Source organism: Schistocerca nitens, chromosome 5 (assembly GCF_023898315.1).
Source record: "Schistocerca nitens isolate TAMUIC-IGC-003100 chromosome 5, iqSchNite1.1, whole genome shotgun sequence".
Classification (NCBI taxonomy): domain Eukaryota; kingdom Metazoa; phylum Arthropoda; class Insecta; order Orthoptera; family Acrididae; genus Schistocerca; species Schistocerca nitens.
In genome coordinates, this window is record NC_064618.1 from 865,320,250 (window position 1) to 865,345,594 (window position 25,345).

The 25,345-nt window shown below is 38.3% G+C and overlaps 1 protein-coding gene across 2 annotated transcripts in view; it reads right to left on the minus strand.

Moving 5' to 3' along the window:
• The window catches only part of LOC126259344 (uncharacterized), a 152,458-nt gene that overhangs the window by 25,253 nt on the left and 101,860 nt on the right, over positions 1-25,345 (minus strand). For both annotated transcript variants that reach the window (XM_049956054.1, XM_049956055.1), the window contains exons 9-11: positions 23,678-24,429; positions 11,606-11,787; positions 1,580-1,721 (exon numbers count right to left, since the gene is read on the minus strand). In XM_049956054.1, the coding sequence (XP_049812011.1) occupies positions 1,580-1,721; positions 11,606-11,787; positions 23,678-24,429 (1,076 nt within the window). The remainder of the gene's footprint in view (positions 1-1,579; positions 1,722-11,605; positions 11,788-23,677; positions 24,430-25,345) is intronic.

Consider the following 25,345-nt stretch of genomic DNA (forward strand, 5'->3'; position numbering starts at 1 on the left):
CTTGCATTCTTCTACATCTAGCGTGGTTTTTTGTTGCTTCGGCAACTATATTCTGACCTGTTTTGTGTACTATGGTGGATCTGTTCCGTCTCTTATTAATTTGACATTCTTTGGTTGTCAGGTGTACAGCTGAACATAGGCATGACAAAAAAAAACTCTTACAATTAAAGCTTTTGGCCATTCAGGTCTTCACACTCAAACACAACTGCAGTCTCAGGCAACTGAAACGAAGGCCTTGATGGCCAAAAGCTTTAATTGCGAGTGCATTTTTGTTGTGCCTATCTGCGAGTCAGCGTCTCCACTATATGGTGAGTAGCAACTTTCCTTTTCATAATATTGTTACATTCCATCCCAGATTTTCCATTGTTTGAAAGTATATATGTACTTAGATGTATGTCTCAATCTGCTTAATGAAGAAATATATATCAGCATAAGAAACTGAGTAGCTGCTATTATGCTGGCCTTTTGACACTTGCGCTCATAACATATGTGACAAATTTGCAACTGCAATTCTGTAGGACGTGGAAGACAGCTACAAATAGCTATAACCAAGTAGTCAATATGCAACATATCTAGTAACATTCATTTCCAGAGTATCTGGATTTGGGTGACCAAACATATTTCTGCTTTCAATGAAAAAGAAAAACACTCACCAATCTTGAACATTTTCTGCCATCAGTTTATGGAATCTCTATGGATTCTTCTTTTGGAAAACAAAAACTGAATCTTGATTTTTGTTTTCAGATAATGTTACAAAATTTGTTGTTTTGTCATTTACAAAATCACTTAAAAAATTTCACGTTTGTGTATCTGAAGCATTCCACTGGTTCTACTAGCATTTGAACATCACCACATGAAAAGAAATAAAGTGGAAGAGTGTCTCTGTGGTCTTCATGTGAACAAGGGGAGAAAGTAATGCACCCAATCTATCTTGACCCTTATTCCAAGCATAAGGCAGTGAACTGGTGAAGCTGAGTAGAATAAGTAGTGCTTACTGTTCTCACCACAAAAACACGCAGATAATGACGGACACAACATTTTATTATGCCTAGAAATATTTGTACAAGAAGACACTTGCCACAGAGTGGCTACACTACTAGTCCGATAATACTAGTCACAATGTCAACACATAACTGCGGGGCAAGGATTGTCAGGCCCAACTCTTTAAGCTGTCGGCCGACTGGTAGAGTGCATGGAGGAGAGGCAGCACACTTGACCGTGAGTGGCAGCCTGTGATGGTTCCGGTGTCTACCGACTTCTGTGGCACGCCTCACAACAGTGCGCCCGGATATCAGATGTGGAATCAATGCGGGTCACTACACTTACTCAGTTTGTCAGTCAAGAAAGAGAATAACTTATCGATCTTCACCATGCAACAGGGAAAACTCACAAGAAGTGCATACAATGCTCAAATATTCCTTATCGTGGGACTGCTAGAACTTGTTCCCGTCTTTCAAAATTTGTTTCCAAGAAAAAAATTATATCCTACTCTTTGTTTTCTGGTAACTGTGCAATTAATAAAGGTTAATAACAACACATATTTTATTTCTTCAATTATGGTTATAAAAGATTGACTTACATAGAGTCCCATGGCTCCTCTAATAAGCCTGTTGGCATCTGTTGCACTCTGAACAGGAACTCCTACAACTGTTAAAAGCTGATCACCAATATGCAGGGCATTGTACAACATTGGATGTTCACGCTGCTTCCAGCCAGCTATCCTGAAATATCAAGAAAATGGTATTACTTTTTTTATTTACAAGAAGTAACTACACGTCAGTTGGACTGCAAGAAAGGTAATATTTAGCCTTCACAATCAAAACTGAGCTACAAGAAACAAATCTTATATGTCAACAGCAGAACAACTAAGAATTTCAATAAACATGAAATGGCTCAAGGGAAGTTACATCACCTGCATACACACTTTTCATACTGAAATTTCGCTAGTGCAAATTATTGACTATGTCTGTCTGTATTCAACCAACTCTAGTAATCCCTCCTCCCCTGCAAATTCCAAAAAAAGGCTGAGACTGAGGAAGGAAAACAAAAAAGTGAAATCTCCATAGCAACCCGAATCTCTTCTAAATAAAATGTCCTATTCCAAAGTAACTTAAATGCGTACACTATCACCATAGCGCTTAGAAGGAGAAATGCCCTTACTTTTGTTTTCATCATATCTTTTATAATAGTAGTTGTTGTGCCCTCCAACAGGCTATGCAGCTGTCGCTTGTGACCGGCTGAAGCAGATTTCTAACAGTGTGGCTGGTAAGACGCATTTAGAATTATTGTTGTGTTTTGTTGCATTTCATGAAGTTTAAGAATTTTTTATCAAAAAGTAACAGCAATATTTTTGCGCGTGTCTGCAGACTTTTTGCACATTTACTGATAATTTGTGTGGTGTTACTGAATTACTGCCACCAAACAAAGAAACTTGCATTAATGAGTAGGGCGTGTTGTTTTGTTCCCGGGTGTCAATCAGGGTACGACATATTATCTGCAACAGGTAGGCAGTTTTTTATTTAGACTCCCAAAAAACACCAGTGATTTTTCTAAATGGGCTAAGCCTATTCCGAGGAAGGATATTCAATTAACAAGTAAATCATACGTACGTGACACACATTTCACAGATGATTTGCTTTTTAAAATGAACTCATTCATTACAGAAGGAAACAGTGTTGAAATACCGAGAACAGGACGCGATTTAAACCAATGGTCAGTGCCTCACATTTTTCCAAAGTTCTCAAGCTAATTAACAACTCACTTGAAAACATGCAAATCCGTTCCAAAGAAAATAATGGGAAAAAAACAGTCCCACTATGTATCAAAATTCAGTAATTTGCACTCCAGCTGTAGTACCTAGTGTTCCCAATGTAGCAGACAGTGAGGCTGATTGATGGCAGAAAAATTATCAACAGTCTGAGACATACAGTCAAAAATCTTAAAATAATGCTAGTGAGAACACAAAATCAGCTGCTGAAAGAGAGAGAGAGAGAGAGAGAAAGAGTAATTTTGTTAGAAAAGAAAGTTTCTACTGTAATACAGTCCATGTCCTGTGAATGTATTACTTCGAATTTCCTGAGTAGGAAACAGAAATTAGTCATAGACAGTATACTCAAGAAGTGCCAACAGCTATTTGATACAGCGATGGGTTTATTCTGGAAAGCTGGCTTCAGAAAATTAAATCACCTAAGGGCTATAGGCATTGCTGAAGGCATGACTTACGAGGTGCATTCAAGTTCTAAGGCCTCCGATATTTTTTCTAATTAACTACTCACCCGAAATTGATGAAACTGGCGTTACTTCTCGACGTAATCGCCCTGCAGACGCACACATTTTTCACAACGCTGACACCATGATTCCATGGCAGAGGCGAAGGCTTCTTTAGGAGTCTGTTTTGAACACTGGAAAATCGCTGAGGCAATAGCAGCATGGCTGGTGAATGTGCAGCCACGGAGAGTGTCTTTCATTGTTGGAAAAAGCCAAAAGTCACTAGGAGCCAGGTCAGGTGAGTAGGGAGCATGAGGAATCACTTCAAAGTTGTTATCACAAAGAAACTGTTGCGTAACGTTAGCTCGATGTGCGGGCGCGTTGTCTTGGTGAAACAGCACACGCGCAGCCCTTCCCGGATGTTTTTGTTGCAGTGCAGGAAGGAATTTGTTCTTCAAAACATTTTCGTAGGATGCACCTTCCCTTTGGAACACAATGGGTAAGGATTACGCCCTCGCTGTCACAGAACATGGACACCATCATTTTTTCAGCACTGGCAGTTACCCAAAATTTTTTTGGCTGCGGTGAATCTGTGTGCTTACATTGAGCTGACTGGTGCTTTGTTTCTGGATTGAAAAATGGCATCCACATCTCATCCATTGTCACAACCGACGAAAAGAAAGTCCCATTCATGCTGTCATTGCGCGTCAACATTGCTTGGCAACATGCCACACGGGCAGCCATGTGGTCGTCCGTCAGCATTCGTGGCACCCACCTGGATGACACTTTTCGCATTTTCAGGTCGTCATGCAGCATTGTGTGCACAGAACCTACAGAAATGCCAACTCTGGAGGCGATCTGTTCAACAGTCATTCGGCGATCCCCCAAAACAATTCTCTCCACTTTCTCGATCAGGTTGTCAGACCGGCTTGTGCGAGCCCGAGGTTGTTTCGGTTTGTTGTCACACGATGTTCTGCCTTCATTAAACTGTCGCATCCACGAACGCACTTTCGACACATCCATAACTCCATCACCACATGTCTCCTTCAACTGTCGATGAATTTCAATTGGTTTCACACCACGCAAATTCATAAAACGAATGATTGCACGCTGTTCAAGTAAGGAAACCATCGCCATTTTAAGTATTTAAAACAGTTCTCATTCTCGCCGCTGGCGGTAAAATTCCATCTGCCGTACGGTACTGCTATCTCTGGGACGTATTGACAATGAACGCGGCCTCATTTTAAAACAATGTGCATGTTTCTATCTCTTTCCAGTCTGGAGAAAAAAAATCAGAGGCCTTAGAACTTGAATGCACCTCGTACTTCTCTGCCTTCCGAACATCATTTATGAAAGCTCTGCAAGGGATTTAGATGCTCATATGGTTTCAACATAAATACCATGCTACCAGAGAAGTGTTTAAAAATGGAAAGGGTGAAAATAAACGTTTACACATTGTAAATTTCAATTATGTTAAACTAAGGGAAGACATTTGGTTTAATTCCTATTCACATAAAGTGGGTGGTTTTGTAGACTTAGGTGATTTAACTCCAGAGGAAAAAAAAATACTTTGGCAAACCACACTTTGGTATTCATGTTTATTCCTCACCTTTATAGCTTGATTCAAATAGCTGCCGTTTATGTGAGCAAAAATGTAATGTGTGGTGATATCCTAGCTAAAACACTGATACTGATAATCATACAGTTGGAACAAGTTGGAGCAAGAGAGATGTGTTCCATAAAATTTTGAGTGTGCAGCCACCTAAATTCTACTACTTCTTCTAATATTTCGGCTGAATACCATCCAGTCATCTTCAGAGTGAGCCAAGGTGACTTGACGTTCTAGTACTTGCTCCGTCCTTTTAAACCCTGGTACACAGAGCACACATCATTGCTGATGAAAGCAGTATGGAGGACGTGTTTTTACACATGAGTATGAGTTTTTGAAGCCAATGGGTACTCTCCACAGCAGATATGTAAGGCACTACAAATGAAGGCAACAGTGAGTATAAGAAATGCAGAAGAAGACATGAGAAGTTTTAAATTCCATGGCTTTTCTGCCATACATGGGAAGCCTATCATCAAAAATAGGATGGATTCTCAGTAAACACAAAGTGAAAGTGATTTTTCGCCCTCCACCAAAGACAGCAGCACTCCTTGGTTCCGTTAAAGATGATCAGATGCTTCGTAAACCTGGGGTTTACAAGATCCCTTGTGAGTGTGGGTGTTCAAAGATCAGTCACATGACACGTACAGTCCAGGAGAAATGCACAGAGCACTGCAGGTACACCTGGCTGTTACAACAAATAAATCTGTAGTGGCGGAGCACTGTAATGACACTGGGCACTCTATGGTGTACAATAACATCGAAATTTTAGCCCTGACTTCATCTTTCTGGGACTCATTAGTGAAAGCAGCATTTTCAATCTGGTTGCCGAAGAATTTAATTAATAGAGATAGTGGCTTCAGCTTGGACAAATCTTGGAATCCAGCAATCTGTGTAATAAACTCACGAAGACGTCGCGACAGTGCAGCTCGCAGTGACACATCGATATCACCGTGTGGATTGACCGTGCAGCCATGGATCTAATTCCGCATATGTTATACCTCTTTGCCGTCAATCAACGTCTCTGGTGCCTTGCGTATCACATGCACAGTGGTCTGGTCCACGGGTTTAAAAGGACGGAGCAAGTGCTGGAGCTTCAGTTACCTCGGCTCACTCTGAAGATTGCTTGATGGTATTCGGCCGAAATATTGGAAGAAGAAGTCGAATTTATGCGGCTGCACGCCCGAAATTTTATGGCACAATCTTTGCGCTGTGATAATATGAGCTGCACAACAAGAGTGATGTTTCACAAGTGATGGAAGTCAATCAAATAAGAAGCCTTGGGTTAATCTAAGAATAACCGGCAAACCAGGAAATGTTGAATGTAGCATACAAAATCCAGTTAATTATGACAGAAAATTTTGGGCATTTTCAGACTATGTACACCCATTAAAATGTATAAGGAACTATTTTCACACTAGAGGTAGGTTGCTGTACAAAAGTCAAGAAATATATTTTAATTTCTATTGACAAGTTTATGCTTTGGACTCGTCCGATGATTTTGCAGACTTTAGAGCTTGCCCAAAATGACTTCTCCCCATAAAGACCCAGTGTCTTTCCAAAGACTGAATGCAAAGCTGGCTTTTTAGTTATTCACCAATTCAACTGCACATGCAATTGGAATTTCCCGCAAAACTAATGCTGAGAATTTTAGCGGCAGTGAAAACACACAACTATTCATGAGATATACGAATAATGTATCAGATGTGCTGAACTCTAAAATACCAAATAACTCACTCTACAAAGATTCCCCTTCACACAAAATATTAATTGACTTTTACAAAACCATGCGCTTAGAAAATAACATATTTTCCTCCAACAGAGCAATGGAATCTCTCAGAGTCACATTAAAGAGTACATTGGAAGTTTCACAGTATTTATGGCCCCAAGGTTTTAAGTACACAATGAAAGGAAAATTCATGCAAGATCCTCTGGAAAGTCATTTTGGGATTTTGAGGTCTATAAGTAGCGATGACCATCCATCAACTGCAGATTTTCTGGAATTACACATGTTGTACAGCACGTATGTCCCTGTTAAGATGGCTGTATCTGCACCTGGGAACTGAACTCAGAGCTATCACCTATGTCACTTGTTAATTAGATGTGTATATGTCCTAAAGAAATGGAGGTACAAAACAAATGCATTAACTTACCTGCCCGCAGAAACTTGTCGAGTGCCTACACTACTTCTTCTACACGCTGTGCTATCACACTCACAAACTGCCATATTCAGAAGGTTCATTCCATGCCAAGTGGTCTAGAGGCTCCCACATGACCCTCATGGATTTTGATGAAATTTTGTATGAACATTCACACATGTTCTCAATGAACACTGGTAAAGTTTCAGTTTCAGAAATTCAATACTTTCAGAGATACAATCACTTGTTTAAGACCATAGCACAGCTTTCTATAGTGGGTCCTTGAATTTTCAGCAACTTTGAGATGAGATATCTCTAAGTATTTGCATGAAAGAAACAAAACTTTGCCATCTTCTACCACTCTTTAAAGTAAAGTAAAGTAAAATATTAAGAAAAGGATTTCTGAGCAATTTTCATATAGATAATTTAAAGCAAAGTTGGGCGAAAAAATAGCTGTTTAAAAAAAAATGCGAACTTTAGTTTTTTATATCTCCAAAAGTAATTGTGGGATGTACATGAAATTTTGCACACCATAACTCACCAACACAAGGTCTTACAATATAAAATTTCATTCTCCTATTGCTTTCCATTATTTCACAAATCTAGGGTGAAGTTGACGATTTTTCAAAAACTGCTAAAAATGGGTATTTTTAGTCAAATTTTTCAAAAAAGTGTTTTTCTCCAAACTCTTCTAAACTATGGTCATTAGAAAGAGTATATTCTAAACTATCTAGAAAAGTGGATTTGGTTTTGCAATGCAAGCATATAAGACCCTAAAAAGTAGCATCATCAAAGAGGCGCACTGGAAGTTTGAACACATTTTTCTGGCACTCAAATTATACCTGAAACCTTCTATTATGCCTAATAAATGTTTATTAGTGCCTTGAATAATTGAAATAAAAAGATCTGGTAAAGAGGCAATCAGACTGTCAGAAAAACTTGAAAACTATGAGTGGTGTGTTTGCAGCATAGTGTGGCTTGTTAAGTGATTCGTAAGACCATCAAAGTTTGTAATCTAATTTACAAAAAATTGTTTTGATTGTGTCTTTTATAGCATATATCTCTTATTAGATTTTTTCATTGGTATTATACATTGTGTATAATTTCATTCAGTAGCAATTTGTCTGAAATTTAAGCAGATTATAATTTGAACTTAGAGGCCAAATACATTATTTAGTTACTGATTAGAGATTGATGCAGAAGGGAACAGCATACCTTCCTGCTCAATTGGGCAAGGAGATAGTGGAACAAAGTGTCATGTCACTTTCTTTGCCAAAAAAGCTGCTTTAAAATGGTTTGCGGATTTTAGTGATGAGGAAAAAGAGTTGTTGGTCCGACATTCTGAGGCAAAGCTGGACAATACCTCTCAAGTTTACCTACACCATGAAGCCCTGTTATTGACACAATATGAGAGATGCTATCATTACATCTATATAATCAGAACACCGTGTCAGCCGCGTCAGTCAGTGACTCCTAATCCTGATGACGACAGCGGAGACAGCTATCAAAAGCTCGAGTGTTTTATTCAAAATGACACGGCTTGTAAACCGAGATTTTATTGAATCACATACGTTGGAACTTCCTCTGCTGATTACATACTGGTTATCAGTCAACAGAGCAGTATAGTCTTGAATGTATTTCTGAAACCTAAAGACATGACCTATAAGATCACTGGCACACAAGATGACATGTATGCCAAAACTGAGTCAATTTGGTGGAAAAAGAAGTGAAGGAATGAGACACAAATAAAATGAATTTGCCATTCAAACTATGCAAGCTTTAATCTTCTTGCCAACCACAAAATAAGAGACTAATAGATTGGGATTATGCTGAATGTTAAGTTCAAAAAAAGGGTGATTAGTTAAAAACATATAACTAATGCTGAGAGAAATTACAAGTAAAGCATAAAAGATCCTGTATGTATTAAGAAGAGATGCACCAAGTACTTTGGATTGAGAAGCATATGAATCAAGAAACCTGAGTTTCGAACTCAAATAGCAAAAGTTTTACAAGATGGAATTCAAGATATGAGCACTGTGGAAAGAGAAGAACGTAAAGTAAGGTAACGTTACAGCTCTGTATATCAGCAAGCCATATGAGGTACTGCAATGGTGCTGGACCAGGAAAAAAGAGTCGATTCCAATTAAAATGGACAGCAGGTTCAGTTACCATTTTTCAATTTTTTTTTAATTTTCTGATGTTCTTAGATATAAGGCACACTAAGTTAACCATGAGTAAGACAGATTTCATCCGCTGATATTCTCGCAAAAAAACAGATATCCAAGAAAATGTCTGGTTTGATACATTACTGCAAATTTCAACCCTTATGCAACTGTTAGAAGTTTTGAAAAGGTCTCCACGACCACCTGTGTGTGTTGATCTTTTTAAAAATGCAGTCCCATTGAGGCATTTAGTGCATATCAGCATTTTGAATGATTACTTTTGATAGTTCAGAAATCACCTCCTTCCATGACTCAGAGAGCAGTAACTCTGATAGAAAATGTGTCATGAATTCAAAGAATCTGCCAGTACTGGTCACAAGACTCTCTGAATCAGGATAGTTTAGCTACTAGTAGATATCATACCATCTAAAACAGGAAAGCAAGGAACAGTGTTTCACATATTTTGATCCGTGCAGAAGTTGAAATCAGTATTCAATATGAGAGGTAATTCAGCTTGTTGTCTAGGTGGCTGTCCATAACAGTGTAGCTGGTGCACACGGTGGAATGCGAGCACAAATGTATCACTAACAGATAACTCAAAGCTATTTTATTTGATCCATGTCTAGGTCCTGTACTGAAATTGTCGAGAATAATCTCCAAACAAATTATATGTGATTTAAATCCAGCTTTGTTACACAAAGCCATTCATTCAAGAAAATGTACAAGCTGGCATAGTGTTCTGTTCAGTGACTAATAACATTTCATTGGAAAAAGCAAACCGATCAACAAAAGTATGCAGCATGGTGTTCCAGAAACGTATTATGTTGTACAATGGCTTGCTACAGAGATGCATGGCCTTGTGATGTTTGCACTACACCCTGAATCTTACATCGACTTATACCAACTGAAATTCTTATTTGTCAAAAGAAGCTCTATCTCTTCAGTCATCTTTGGTTCTTGAATGCATTTACATGGTTAACAGAAATTTATTATGATAGTGAAAGTTACCTCGTTATGTGTCACACACCAACAGTGTGGAATTAATTTATTGATATGTCTCTCTATGTTTGCCACTTAATATAGATGCTGTCTCACACTCTGTCCCAGGCCTCTCAGCACATGTGAGCAGATGTCAGTAATTGAAGTCAATACACTGACATAGCTGGCTACTCCAGTGTTGACAGTGAAGGCCTTGAACAATTTTTCTTTCCATTTCCAAATCTGAGCACAGCTTCAGTATCAGCAAGATGGCAAGCAACCTATACTAGAGCTCTGAACATGCCATTCTGTCGAACACTGTTTTACAGAGCTCAGGATTTCTGCCTCAGTTTAGTGTACACAATTTGATTATACACTTTCGATCAACTGAATTTGAGACTCTCACCAATAAGCTGTACGGTGAAAGAAGATCCCCGACAGTTAAAATAGGCTTTACGCAAATGCTTTGCGATTTTGCTTGTTTATGTTTCTATGGTAATGCCTGTGTTGTCACAGCTCTTGGTGACTATGGTTTTCAGGCAGTACTGATAGCAATTTGCACTTGAAAGCCAACAACAGCACTGCACTCCACAAACAGTACAGAAATGTGTAGTATTCCCTGTTGCTTTGATGATAGCATGATGCAATTTGGCATGGATTCCCCAAAACATGAAAAAGTGTTAGGGACCTATCATGCTCCAAGACTACTCAACTGCCACCAAAAACTCACAGAGATTGGTCAAAGCTGAAAACAGCACCCTCGATGCACTCCTCGGGAGTGAAGTCTGATGACCTGAGTAGCTTGGTGACCTGGATTGACACTCTTACAGCCTCATGTGTTCATAAAGAATTCCTCAAATCATTGTTAGATAATTAAGGTGCGATATTCTTGAAAGTACAGGTTGCACATGCAATGTACTGTAGGCAAAAAACAGATGCATACGAGTAGACATTACGCTAATGTATCATTTGCTGACAATGACAAAAGTATCATGGGCACCATTACAATCTTTGTGGGCACATCCAAAATGAGAGTACCTGCATCACCTGCCTGAACAGAGTCCTGTTGGCAAGTGTGATGCACCTTTTGTATTGGTGAACTGTCTGTATAATACCTTCCCCTGAAAGGAGAAGTAGTTGTGGGTGAGAATGTATTTATGGTCTGTACAAAGAAAAGACAAAAGGTGTTTTTGAAACAAGATTACAAGGTCAGGGAGGTAGCTGGCCTCTATAATAACAAGTAGAGAATTTTAAATTCAGTAGAAATCAGTATAATGTATCCTGATAAATACAGTTAGTCAAGATGATATGCAAAAACATCTTAAATTTAATAATTATTTGCAATTTCACTGATTGTCTTTGATGAGTTCCATTGGGAATGATAATTTTTTAAAACAATATCTTATTATTCTTTTAATGTGTTATGGCAGAGTGGACCATCAAAGCAATGAAAGTAAAAGATTTGTTCATATGGAAAAAAGAATATTCTTTTCTTTAAACAACATATAACTCACCACACAGAACCAAATATATCAACAAGTGCAACAGATCCTACACAGTCCTTACGACGTAACTGCAATCTAACTCCACCAGGATGTGCCATTTCACGGCGTAACTGAAAGACTTGTTGCTCCCTTAGCGTCATTCGACTAACAGCAACACCACTATTGCCACTTGTTACACTTTCTAATGAAACCTAAAACAGGAACAAAATTATATATTACTGACAAAGCAATTTTACATAAAACAGAAGTATACATTTTTTCTTGATCACTATAGATACATACAGTGGAAAATGTTTAACATGAAAAATCGGTTAGTAAGAAAAAATACAGTGTTCTGAAAAAATACTATGCAATTTCATACATTTATTTTCTTCTAAAGGAAAACAAAAATCGTTTAACATGAAAAGTTTTGCGTCTCGGCCGAACAAACACATAATCTTTCTGTAGCTGCAATGTCACTCAGATTTATTGAATTTCTTTTTCTGTTATTGTTGCTATGTCTCCGCTTGTTTTTGGGTACTGCCAGTGTCGAACCACTTCCATAAGTTTTCAAATTTAATGATGTTGGTGCGAAGTCAGTAAACTTTGAATCATAACCATTTTGTTTTCTTTGTTTTTAAATTGCGCATTTATTTTCTTACATACAATGGCAGAGTAATCAGATCATTTTTACATTATTAGATTATCCTCCTACAGTACCAATGGATGGATTTGTTCTGGTCAATGGTGATGCATGTACAGTGTCAATTATGACACAGACACATTTTGGAGATCATTCAGAAATCAAAAAATTAGTTAGTTAGTTGACTCACGCACACGACAACTAATGTGACAACGGAAATTACTGTTCCTGTCCCCATTGCAACAGAAATAGGGGACATCAAGAAATGTATTCACAGCTACTAGATGTACATTTGAATGATGAAATGAATAAAATGACGGACACTATCAAACATTTGATGCTGCGAATGACACTACTAACAACAATAGCCAATTTCTTTCTTTTCTTTCCTTTTTAACCCATGTAAACTCTGAATGTACAGCAAGTACCTGTAAGAGAAAAATTTTAGAGGGTTATACAACCAATTTGTGATAAAGTTTGATGAGACTGAAAATACAATTTTTTACCCACATGTATTGTTTAACACAAAATCCCTTCCATATGAAAAAAGTATTTTGGTGCCTTCAAATTCATGTTCAAGTCATTGTTCATTTTCAATATGAATATTTCAATACAATGTTACTTCTCAAAGCTATAAAAGTCTTCAATTTTACGAACGTTTCAATTCTGCAAACACTGCAAAGGAACAGTTGCAAATAAATGTCACATTGTGAGTGAAGAAATCGTATGAAACAGTTGTATCTCTATCTTCAGGCAGCAAACTCGATAATCTAAGAGCCCGTCTGCCACAGACTGTACCGACCACTGTGGTATGTCATATGGCGTCCTGCTAAGGACAACAATGTCGGACCATACTGTGCTTAGCTTATGACTCTCTGATACTGAGCTTAATTCTATTTGGCTGTGATTGAGGACTTGTTCTAATACTTAATGGCTGCTTAGCCTCTGGTGCGGCTATGGACGTACCTGGTGTATTTTTAGGCTAGTTATCTATTACATTTAAGAAGTTAAGGCACAAAATGTTTTGGCAGCTATCAGTCTATTTTGTGTTTTGGAAAAGAGTAGTGAAATAGCACACTAGACTACAGGATAGGATATCCAGGAACAACAACAGTAGCATTACAGCAGATGATCTGCAATCTCACCATAGTTTCCACCATTTCATCAAGAAGATGAAGACTGGTCCTTTCTTTTTTGCTGCTAATAATCCACAGTTAATGTGTATTCTAAGGAAAATCCCGTTATGTGTCTTCTAAGTAAATTGTGCCCTCTCACCAACACCGAGTGTAATGACTTATCGAAATTCTATAGTATGTTCCCTTTCCATTACCAATAGTGAATTCATCTCACAGGAAAAAGGCTTTCATTCTTTCATAGTTTTAAGAACTTGACTCAACCGTATGTTGCATGGGCAGCTGTTCTCAAAATGTCTGATGCAAAAATCTCAAAGTGTGATAATGATTCATAATGATACTTGTAAATGATCCTAGGTACAAGCCCAATAAAGAAGTTTGTATAGAGGCACTTAAACTAGGTAATGCTATTTTTGAGGAAGCAGCTCTACAGTGGTGACACTTGCGTGTCTCCACAGGGCCCTTCATCGGCCCAACCTCGCAATAACAGAAAGTCTCAGTATCCAAGTTGTCCAGCCTGTTTTTCACATTACATGGTGAATGTACAGCAACAGTAAAATCTTGAATCACTATGTACTGAATTTTCTGATCTATTCCCTCTGGGTTTATGATATGTCAACAATTACGTGGATAATGTTTAATTAAAATCTTCTGTCCTTTCTTCTTACTTTCAAGCCATGACCTTATCTAGTCATTAGTCAATCATGTTGCTAGTTTTATACAAGCATAAAAGATCCCTCCATATCTGTAGTGACTTCAGAGAAACTGTAAATGTACAGTCGGACACTCGATGTCCATCCTGTTCTTTAGTATCTGTAGAAAGCGTGACAACACGGCTACTCAACACTCGGTGCGGGTACTTCACAAGCTAATGGTGACTCGGTAACAATCTGAGAGTAATGAACTCACCAGGTGAATTGATATACGAGAGGCACAGCATCTGAACCCACACAGATATAGGCACATCATCAATGTATTTGGCACGTGGCTAATGTGGGATGCCATTGACTAAGCACCCAACACTCGGCATTAGGCGCAAGGCTATGTCCACGGCAGTTTAACACCGCAAGAGGACTGGACTGCTCCACTTGCTGTTGCTCGCAGGTAAACACTTCCATCCATGGATCTGCCCGTACGACATGATGTGTGCACCCTCCACGGTGGGTTTCCAAACTAATCCGCTGCACTACCCGTGCCAAGAAAACATTTGCACTGAAATGAGGATTGAAACATTGTTGGATGAACCATTCGCAGAAGTGTACCCGTGGAGGCCAATCAGCTGCTGATAGTGCCTGCACACACTGTACATGGTAAGGAAACAACTGGTTCTCCTGTAGCAATCTCCATACAGTGACGTGGTCAACGTTAACTTGTACAGCAGCAACTTCTCTGACGCTGACATTAGGGTTATCGTCAACTGCACGAAGAATTGCCTCGTCCATTGCAGGTGTCCTTGTCGTTCTAGGTCTTCGCCAGTCGCGAGTCATAGGCTGGAATGTTCCGTGCTCCCTAAGACGCCGATCAATTGCTTCGAACGTCTTCCTGTCGGGACACCTTCGTTCTGGAAATCTGTCTCGATACAAACGTACCGCGCCACGGCTATTGCCCCATGCTAATCCATACATCAAATGAGCATCTGCCAACTCCGCATTTGTAAACATTGCCCCGACTGCAAAACCACGTTCATGATGAACACTAACCTGTTGATGCTACACACTGATGTGCTTGATGCTAGTACTGTAGAGCAATGAGTCGCATGTCAACACAAGCACCCAAGTCAACATTACCTTCCTTCAATTGGGTCAACTGGTGGTGAATCGAGGAAGTACAGTACATACTGATGAAACTAAAATGAGCTCTAACATGGAAATTAAGCATTTCCGGACACATGTCCACATAACATCTTTTCTTTATTTGTGTGTGAGGAATGTTTCCTGGAAGTTTGGCCGTACCTTTTTGTAACACCCTGTATAAAGCACATATCTTAAAAATGAACTTACTGAGAATGAACAGCAGAAGTAAAACAGGTTTGTTAATACACATGTGAAAACAGTTAAGATTAAGAGCCACAACATATCTTTGCTACAGAATCTATAAAACAGAGTGACATCACTAAAAACAGATTTATGCGCGATGAGTGGCAAACAGTTAACTATAAATGCCACGTCATACATACTATATGTGACAAAAGTCAACCACAAGACTGATGACACCAAGGGCATCGAACAAGCCTACATACAAACTGGCTGCACTAGTGTACATGCAGACAGTGATAAATTCTGCGACAACTGAAGCGCAAGAATGCATTAAACCTTAAAACGGTTGACAAAGACTGTAAACCATGGACCAACTGTTATGCAAACAGACACATAAAAATAATATTATTACTATGTAAAGGGATAAACAAAGGAAGGTACACCGTTCAGATTTTATTATTTTATGGTGACGCTGTGGGTCACTATAACAGCAGCGGTACATGGAACTGTTCAGTATCCTGGAGATAAGGCCAACCGCTGGACATTCATTAGGAGGAAAGACAAGCAAGTGAGCTGCAGTCCTGCTTCGATAGTAGGAAGTAGATGTCACTGAGCTGAAGGCGTACAAGGGGCTCCAGCACGTGTTTACAACTTGACTTGTTGTGTGGAAAGGTGCCTGTAGCGTATGTAAATGTTAAGTAAAACTTGGGGTGTGGGAGTTAATAAACCATAGAAGTTGTTCAAAAAGTTAAGCAGGTGACAGTTACACATTAAAAATAAGTTCATTGTTGTATAAAGACGACCTTATCAAAACGTAAAAATCTATGTTACATAAACATCAATAGTACATATTAGATAGAACAGACAAAATAAAATTGCTATTAAAACCTGTGAGCAAGGCAGCTTAGACTTCTGAATGAGATACAACGTAAGGTGAACATGAGAAAGTAGGTCACTGTAAATCATTTAACAGAGACGCTCGACAATAAAGAAAAAAAGTTTTTCAATGCAAGCTGATCATCCAGAAAATCCTTAGCATTAAGGTTTATATGTTCATAAATTTCAACTTCTTCTAAAAGATTAATTTTGCACCCATTGTCAACAGTATGGGGCCACATCAAGTAAAGATGGTGGGGGGTTTAAGTGTGTTTAAAGATGCTCTGCAAAAGTTGATTTCTAAGAATTCTCACCATCTTTGTTGAGTAAGTGCTCACAAAAATGGATTTTAAAAGCCCCCCCCCCCCCCCCCACCTCCCCTCCAGTTGTCTAACATAAAATCTAGGCCACAAGTTGCAATGAATTTTGTATAGCCCAGATTTGAGATATTTGTCAGTGTAGATCTCCCGTTATGCATAAACACCAACTTAGTGACATTATTAGTGGAAAACGCCACATTGAGGTCATGTTTTCTTAGCAACTTCGTAATTTGATACAGGTTCCCTAGGAAGGGAATTTTAAAATATTTTTTCCCAGTGACACCATCTTCATTAAGTATAGAAGGATTGTCTTGCTTACTAGTTTTAACCTTCTATAGTTTTTGCACAAGATTACCCAGGTACCTGTTGCTGACAGCAATGTTCTTAGGGTTGTTAAGCTCTGTGGCAATAGCAGAGGGACTAAGAACAACCTCAAATATGTTGTCAATCACAGTATGAAGAAATGACATATGGTGCCTCAAGGATGACAGGAAGAACCATGGATGATGTTATCTGTCAAAGTACATTTCCTATGGATATTTTCTGTCTACCAGCTGCAATTTCAAGTCCCAGAAACTAAGTTCATGGAACTGATTTTCTATTTTGTATGTAAATTTGTTTTTACGCGTGGAAGTAGTTCAGAGAGTCACTAAGAGATATGAAATCCCTCACACTGCCATTGAGTATGGTAACAGTATCATCCACATACCGTCCGTTAAATGAAATGTTACTGGCCAAAACAGGGTAAGATTTGAAAAAGCTAAGTTCAAAATGATGGCAGTTCCCCATAACCAGGCATCCATCTTGTTGAAATGTTGATCACTGAAGTTGAAATAACTATATCTGAGAATAATACCCAAAAGTGTTATCATTTCGTTACTTTCATCAGTATTCAATGTCTTGTACTTTGTGAGGTTTTCACTAATAAAGAGGATCGTTTCATTTATCAGAATATTGGTGTAGAGGTTTGTGATATCAAGTGATGTGAGAAGATGACCAGAGGGAAAGGTAGCATCTTTTAAAGAGATCTTTCCCATTTTTCACTGTGAAAGGAATACCATACATGTAATATTTCTTGAGTAGAAACAGTAGCTTTTTGGATAAGAAGTACCCATAACTACCAATTCCATTAACAATGAGACGTACAGGCCAATTATTTTTATGTATCTTCACTAGTGATCGCAAAGTTGCCATCTTGGGAGTCGTCGTCAACAATCTATCATGATTTTTGGGAGAGTAAGGGAATTACAAGAGTCGAAGGCTACTTTCAGCTTTTTAATGAAATTAGCAATTGGGGTCCTATAGATGGTGTGAATACTATTTTCAGGAAAGGCCTCTAATGTTTTGTTTACATGGTCATCTGTATAAGATGACAGAGTTGTTGCCTTTGTCTGCCTTGACGATGAGTGAATTTTCTTCCCTGAGCTTCTTACTGATGCACCAAACTGAGGCAAGACAATCATCTTTCCTTTTGTGACAACTGTTACTCATTTCTTTACTGATTATCTGATTAACCTTCGAACCTATATTGGCTTGTTTACATCTGTCAAGTTTAACAGAGTCCCTAGCAAGTTCACATCAACAAGTTTAATAACTGTAGACTGATTTAGGGGCATGTCAACATTATGCTTCTGAGCCTTGTTTAACAGGTTACGTTCAGTTTTTTAAATGATATTCTGACATTGGTTTTGTTTCTAATATATTCAAGAGCTTTTTACGGTGTTGCTGAATGATCAAATCTCGCTCCACAATTGGCCCACTCATGAACTGAATTCACAATACTGTCAAATTACAAGGCATGCAACAGTCTCCTAAGTCCTAAATGCAAAAGATAAGCTTTACAGTTGAGAAAGTCTTTCCTGTCATAAAACATACTTATTTCATTGATAATTAAGTAGGAGACATATTTTCTCATAATGGTGGAAGGAGCACAATTTTTGGGAATTTTCACATAAGCTGATATATATTTAGGAATCAGATTTCGTAGAAGACAATGCTTATGAAACAAAACGTGTTGGCTACATTTAAGGATTTTAAGCTTTATGTTCTTGTAGGTGGCAACAGCTTGTTTTACCACACTAGGCAGTGAGTTTATGGTTTTGCTCATAGTTTTAGTTCAGCAGTTGCAGAATACTTCAATAAAGATAAAAAGTCAATCATCAGTTGCACAAGAAAGCCTCTACTGGGTTCACTTTACCAGTTTTGACAGTTTAAACTTCATCTTTGGAAGTGAAATAGGCACAAATCATTAGTAAGCTGATGTCAAAATAAGAATTGGATGAAATAGAAAAGCAATCTCATGAACTTAATTCCTTCAACTTGAAATTGCAACTGGTAGATGGAAAAATTAGTTTTGACATCCATATGAAATCTACTATTACAGATAACATCATCTGCGCTTTTTCCTGTCACACTTTTTGTCACAAAATGTCATTTTTTCGTGCTATGATTGACCACAGATTTGATGTTCCTCTTGTCTCTGTCAACAACCTTGCTGTCAACAACGTGTACCTGGCTAGTCCTGCCCAAAAACTATATAAAAATAAAACTAGAAAGCAAGCCTATTCTTCTTTACTAAATAATCAGGGTGTCACTGGGAAAAAATGTTTTTACAATTCTTTTCCTAGGAAACATGTCATATTGAATTGCCAAGCTGTTAAGAAAATGTGACTTCAATATAGCGTTTTCCACTAATAATGTCACTAAGTTGCTGTTTACGCATAACGAGAGATTTATAGTCAACAAATATCTCAAATGTGGGCTACACAAAATTCAATGCAATGTGTGCCTGAGCTTTTATATAGAACAAACAGGGAGGGCTTTCAAAATCCGTTTTTTGCGAGCTCATACTCAACAAAGACAGTGAGAATTCTTAGAAATCAACTTTAGAAGAACACCTTAAAACTGAGAAACAAACTTACACCTCCCCCTTCCCATTTTTTAAGGATTTGCTGAATGATCAGCTTGAATTGAAAAACAGATTGTTTTTTGATTGTGTAGTTTCTCTGTTAAATGATTTAATTTTATGTCCAACTTGTGTTGTATCTATATAATAGAGGGAAACATTCCACGTGGGAAAAATATATCTTAAAAAAGAAGAAGAAGAAGAAGAAGAAGAAGAAGATGTAACTTACCAAACGAAAGCGTTGGTATGTCGATAGAGACACAAACAAACACAAACACACACACAAAATTCAAGCTTTCGCAACCCACGGTTGCTTCATCAGGAAAGAGGGAAGGAGAGGGAAAGACGAAAGGATGTGGGTTTTAAGGGAGAGGGTAAGGAGTCATTCCAATCCCGGGAGCGGAAAGACTTACTTTAGGGGGAAAAAAGGACAGGTATGCACTCGTGCGCGCTCACACACACACACACACACACACACACACACACACACACACTCACACACACACACAAATATATATCCATCCGCACATATACAGACACAAGCAGACATATGTAAAGGCAAAGAGTTGTATCTAATTACACAGTCAAAGCTGCCTTGCTCACAGATTTTAATAGTAATTTTACTTTGTCTTTACTATCTAATATGTACTAACGGCATTTCTGCAACACAGATTTTTAGTTCTTACAATGTCTTCTTGGTATAGCCATGAACGACAACTTATTTTTAATGTGTGACTGTCACACACTTAACTGTTTAAATGCCTACCAAGGTTTATTTGCTCCCACACACCAAGTTTTACTTAGCTTCGACATATGCTACAGACAAATTTCCACACAGAAAGTCAACTTGTAAACATGTGCTGGGCCCCTCACATGTCTTGGACTTGGCAATGTCCACTTTCTGCTATTGAAACAGGACTGCAGCTCACTTACTTGTATTTCCTGCTAATGAGTGTCCAGCGGCTGGCCTCGTCTCCAGTATATTGAACAGTTCCACATCCTGTCGCTGTTCCTGTGGCCCATGGCGCCACTTAAAGTAATAAAATATGAACAGTTTACTTTCCTTGTGTGTTCCTTTGCATAGTAATAATGTTATTTTTATATGTTTGTTACTTAACACCTGGTTCATGGTTTACTGTCTGTTGTTGACTGTTTTATAAGGCTTAATGCATATGTGCACTTCAATTGTCACAGAATTTATTAGAATTTGCATATACACTAGTGCTCCCACTTTGTATATAGGCATGTTAAATGCCCTTGATGTCATCAGTCTGGTGGTTGGCTTTTGTTACACATAGTATATATGAAGTGGATTTGATAATTGTTTGTCACTCATTGCACATAACATCTATTTTTTAGTGATGTAATTCTGTTTTACTGATTCTGTCACAAAAGTATGTCGTGGCTTTTAAGCTGAACCATTTTACATCTGTTTTAAGAAACCTGTTTTACTTCTGCTGTTTGATCTTTATCATTTTATTTTTAAAATACCTGATTTATATATGTATTTTTAGCCAATCCTTTGCTGGACGTCACCATCTGATTCTTATTTTGACATTTGCTTACTAATGATCTGAGCCTATTTCTCTTCTGAAAATGACAGTTTAAACTGTTGAAACAGGTAAAGTGAACCAAATAAAAGTTTTCTTGTGCAGCTGACAACTGACTTTTTATCTTCATTGATAATTAGATACCTGATTTATTACAATCTAGTAACATGCCCCACCTTCACATGGGTAACATCAGGTATCTATGGCTAGACAACATGGGTGGCACAGTGGTAATTTTATTATGGACCACTGCGCGGAGTTACGGTTAAAGTACAGAGAACAACAATAGGCTGCTGAATAACATAACTTTTATATAACTTAAACAAAGTAAGCCGCATGCACCAGTAAAGTTCGGTTTTTAACTGGTGTTCAGAGTGACGTTTGATAGCGATAATAGAATCTGTGAGGTACCGAACCTCTCAGTCCACCTGAATGAGAGCATACATTAGTCAAAACTGTATCAAAATCCCTGCAGACAAAAAAACACAGCAGGGGGTTTGATTTTATAAAATGTATAGAAGAAGAGGGTACTTATAAAAGTACACATTGTGATAATAATCATTTCACATGGCTCAATGGCCTAGTGCAAGTCTTTTAATTAGAAGTCACTTCATGTCCGTACTGGACACCATTGACTTGATCAGTGAAGATGCACAGGCAGTGAAAAAAATGCAAACCACAAAGTGGAAAATGACATTATCTCACACAACCACGATGATGGTGTCTCGTGGTGAATGGAGAACTGTTGCCGCTGCAGGTGAAGATGAAACAGACGCTCCCAATTGCACAGCAATTGCTCATGTTGTGAGTTCTTCCCGTAGCTAGATAGCAATGGCATCATTTTCATTGTGGCCTCTGTCTTTAATTCATCATAGTTTGGCCAATTTGCATGAAATATTTATAAATTACCATATTTATCAGAGTACAAGACGAGTTCATTCCCCGAATTCTTCATTCAAGAAATGCAGGGTCATCTTATTTTCCAAGATTTAACTATTGCTGCACAGGTTAGCACTTTTATGTTGTTTAACAAAGTATATATGGGTTGTGACACTCGTAGGTGAAGCTGTAGATATTGATGTCACATGCAGATTTATTTTGAGAATTCAGAAGGACTGGGCTGTGCAAATGATACTCATGTTCTAACAGGCTCAAGATTCCCTGAAAAGCCGAAGTGCTTGTAACGGTATCAACATTGTTCAAACAATCATGTTACATTTGACTCATGCACCGTTACAGCAAGGGATACACGAGAGACTATGAACTAGCCACTAAAACAATGTATTGCTCTAACTAAAATTTGACAATTTCTGTGAAACACAGAGGGATAGTACTAAATCCTATCACATTAAAACTCTTGTTGTATTTGAACAGGTCTGTGATAAAAGTTCTCATACCTGTACTGGTACTGTTTACAAATATTAACTCTGCATTTTAAATAAAATTAACATAAAAAAAACCTTGATTCTGAACCCAGATCAATATTTTATTTGACCATGAGAGACTGTGATGGTTTATTAAGTGGGTTGCAACGATGAATTCGATCGCAGTTCATGCACCGGATAAAAATATTATCAGCTTTATAACATGATGATGACCTTAAGATAAAACAAGAAGAAAAATTAACCCAGAATGAAATTTCTAAGAAATGAAATAAATCATATTAAACTGACTGTAACTGTTGTCTCAAAAATAAATTACAACGGCAAGACCAGTCATGGAAATAGTAGCGACAGACGTCAGTAGATCACGTGACGAGCGAAACTTCAAAAACTGGACTGAATCGTGATTGTGATCTTTTATTTATGTATCACTTGTTGTTGTTGTTGTTGCTGTCACATATGAATAGCACGCTAGAATATATTGCAGTTCATGCTTCATATCTGCTCGAGCTCAGCACTACGGAATGATTGCATGGGGGAGCAGTGATACCAGCTTGACTGGGAATTAGATGAGTGCAGGGTGAGGAGAAGTGAGCAGGCAGAAAATTACATCATGTTGCCAAGTATGGGAATCTATAACACGTACTTTGGCTTTTTAGGAACGTCTGCAGGGGGTGGGGGGTGGGTGCAGCTGCTGGTTCTATACAGCCAATCAGGGAGCTGTGGGCAGATGATAAGTTTGAAAGCAAGAGGCATTGTAACAGCCTCACATCAGCACAGAAGCGAAATCTGATATGAATTCAAATAAAAACATATGTGGTCTCATGGTAAAGACAGCCTCACAAATCACAACATATTTGGAAGAAACAGCCAAATATGCATAAACTTCACAGTTATGCTATTAGGATGTTTAAAAATAGTGACACCACAGATGACATGGTTAGAAGTGAAAAACTTATTTATTTATTTTATTTCTCCTTGTAATATCAAAATGTACACAATAAATAAATGGCATACATTTAGAATGGATATAATATAACTTCTTGGCAAGAGCTTTGATTAGTCAGAATAGTTAAAAATAAATTCTTCTCAAGAAGCCTGTTGGGCAAGGGGAGTTGTCTCATACTCTGAGTCAAGCTACCTAATAGTAACAAATGTATCAAAATTTCAACGGCAGTTCCTGAGATTTGCATGAATATAGTGAGCAGGGAACTTTAATTTATATATGTAAAGATATAAATCATTATATCTCAGTTAAGTCTACCATGAAATTTACACTAAACCTCTAGGTAAAAAATTCTGATTTATAAAATTTACCTGTCTGTGATAAGGATGTGGTGCAGGCTGTAGTTGCCTCTCAATATCGGCTCCTCTCGTGGCAGAAGCAGAAATATGATCTGACCTCTCTGGGATTCTACCAGTCGAAGTGATTACAGCTCTTTGTGATGCTGATGATGCGCCTTGCAAAGATGTTTCACATCTTTCTGTCAGTCGACCTGCTGTCAGTCCAGATCCTCCAACTCTCGATGTGCTACCTGCCAACGTTTCCTGTCTTTCACTTTGATTAGTAGAATAACCGCCAGGTCTCCTCACAACATCTGCTCTTGGAGAGGTTGCAGGCACACTGTCTTGCCTATCAATCGGTCTTGGAGGCAAATAGGTGGTACTCTGCCTCTCAGCATCGGAAGCCCTGTGCAAATTTGCAGCCTCCATAGCAGGTGGACTTAATACAGATCTTAAAACCTGTGTCTCTGACCCTGAAACAGCTCTGAATCTGCCATTTCTCTGATATCCATCTGTAGGAACTACTGTATCTTGCAATGTACTAGCTAGAAGAGGACTATCCACCAACAGAGTTGGACTCTCATCTTCCGATTTTAGTGTTGTAGCTGTTTCTGCAGGTGTGTGAGCCAAAAATACACATTCATAATGACTGTCACTGGAATCTGAGGCATCTGGTGCCACATTACTTGAGTGTACTACTTCTGTCTGTACATCTGATAGATTCTGTCTAGCATCTGTCAAATTTCTAAGTGAGGTATCACTTACTTCATTCTGTTCAACTGGTCCTGTAATAGAATGAAAAACAATATCCTTTGATTAGTGATGCAAATCAATTTGTGGCCAAGACCACATTATAAACAGAAAAGGATATATAGTGTGATCCTTTTGAGATGTCACAAAAGTATTATGTTACATTTATTAAGCTAATGTATATATCTCTCAGCAATTTTCTACAATGTACGTGAAAACGATGGGAGTTAACTGCTCTGGGAGGCAAGCCAACAGTGTGTGTAGTTCACAGCACAAATACCAGATGTCAGAAACATATTGTACAGATGTGGCACCAAGTTAGCACACTCAATGATTGTCGACTGTTGAGTAAAGAGCTCACTGTGTCACAACAATGTGCTCAATGTGTCATATGGTATGTGAAATTTTCGCGTGTCTTAAGAGACCCAGCGACCTTTCATATGTTGGTTCAATGTTATTGGTCCATTCTTTTTCTGCAGAGGGGACTGTTCCTGCACTCAATTACCTGGAAATAATTGAGCAGTATGTGGTCTCTCAATTACAGCAAGATAGGATACTGGGCACCATTTTCTATCAACAGGGCGACACGGCGGTACTCTGTAAGAACTGGGCTCTCTCAGTACAGCAACAATTAAACCAGATATTCAACAATCGCTGGTGCTGCTGTGGTGGACCTAGCCCATGGCCTCCTAACAGTCCCAGCCTAACACCTACAGACTTTTTTGCACAGGGCTGGGTCAAGTCAACATTGTATGCAAGAAGCCCACAGAATCTGACTGACCTACACAGGTCTTCCAGCAAATCACTCCAGATTAGATTAGATTAATACTAGTTCCATGGATCATGAATATGATATTTCATAATGATGTGGAACGAGTCAAATTTTCCAATACATGACATAATTAAGTTAATTTAACAACATAATTAAGTTAATATAACAACTTTTTTATT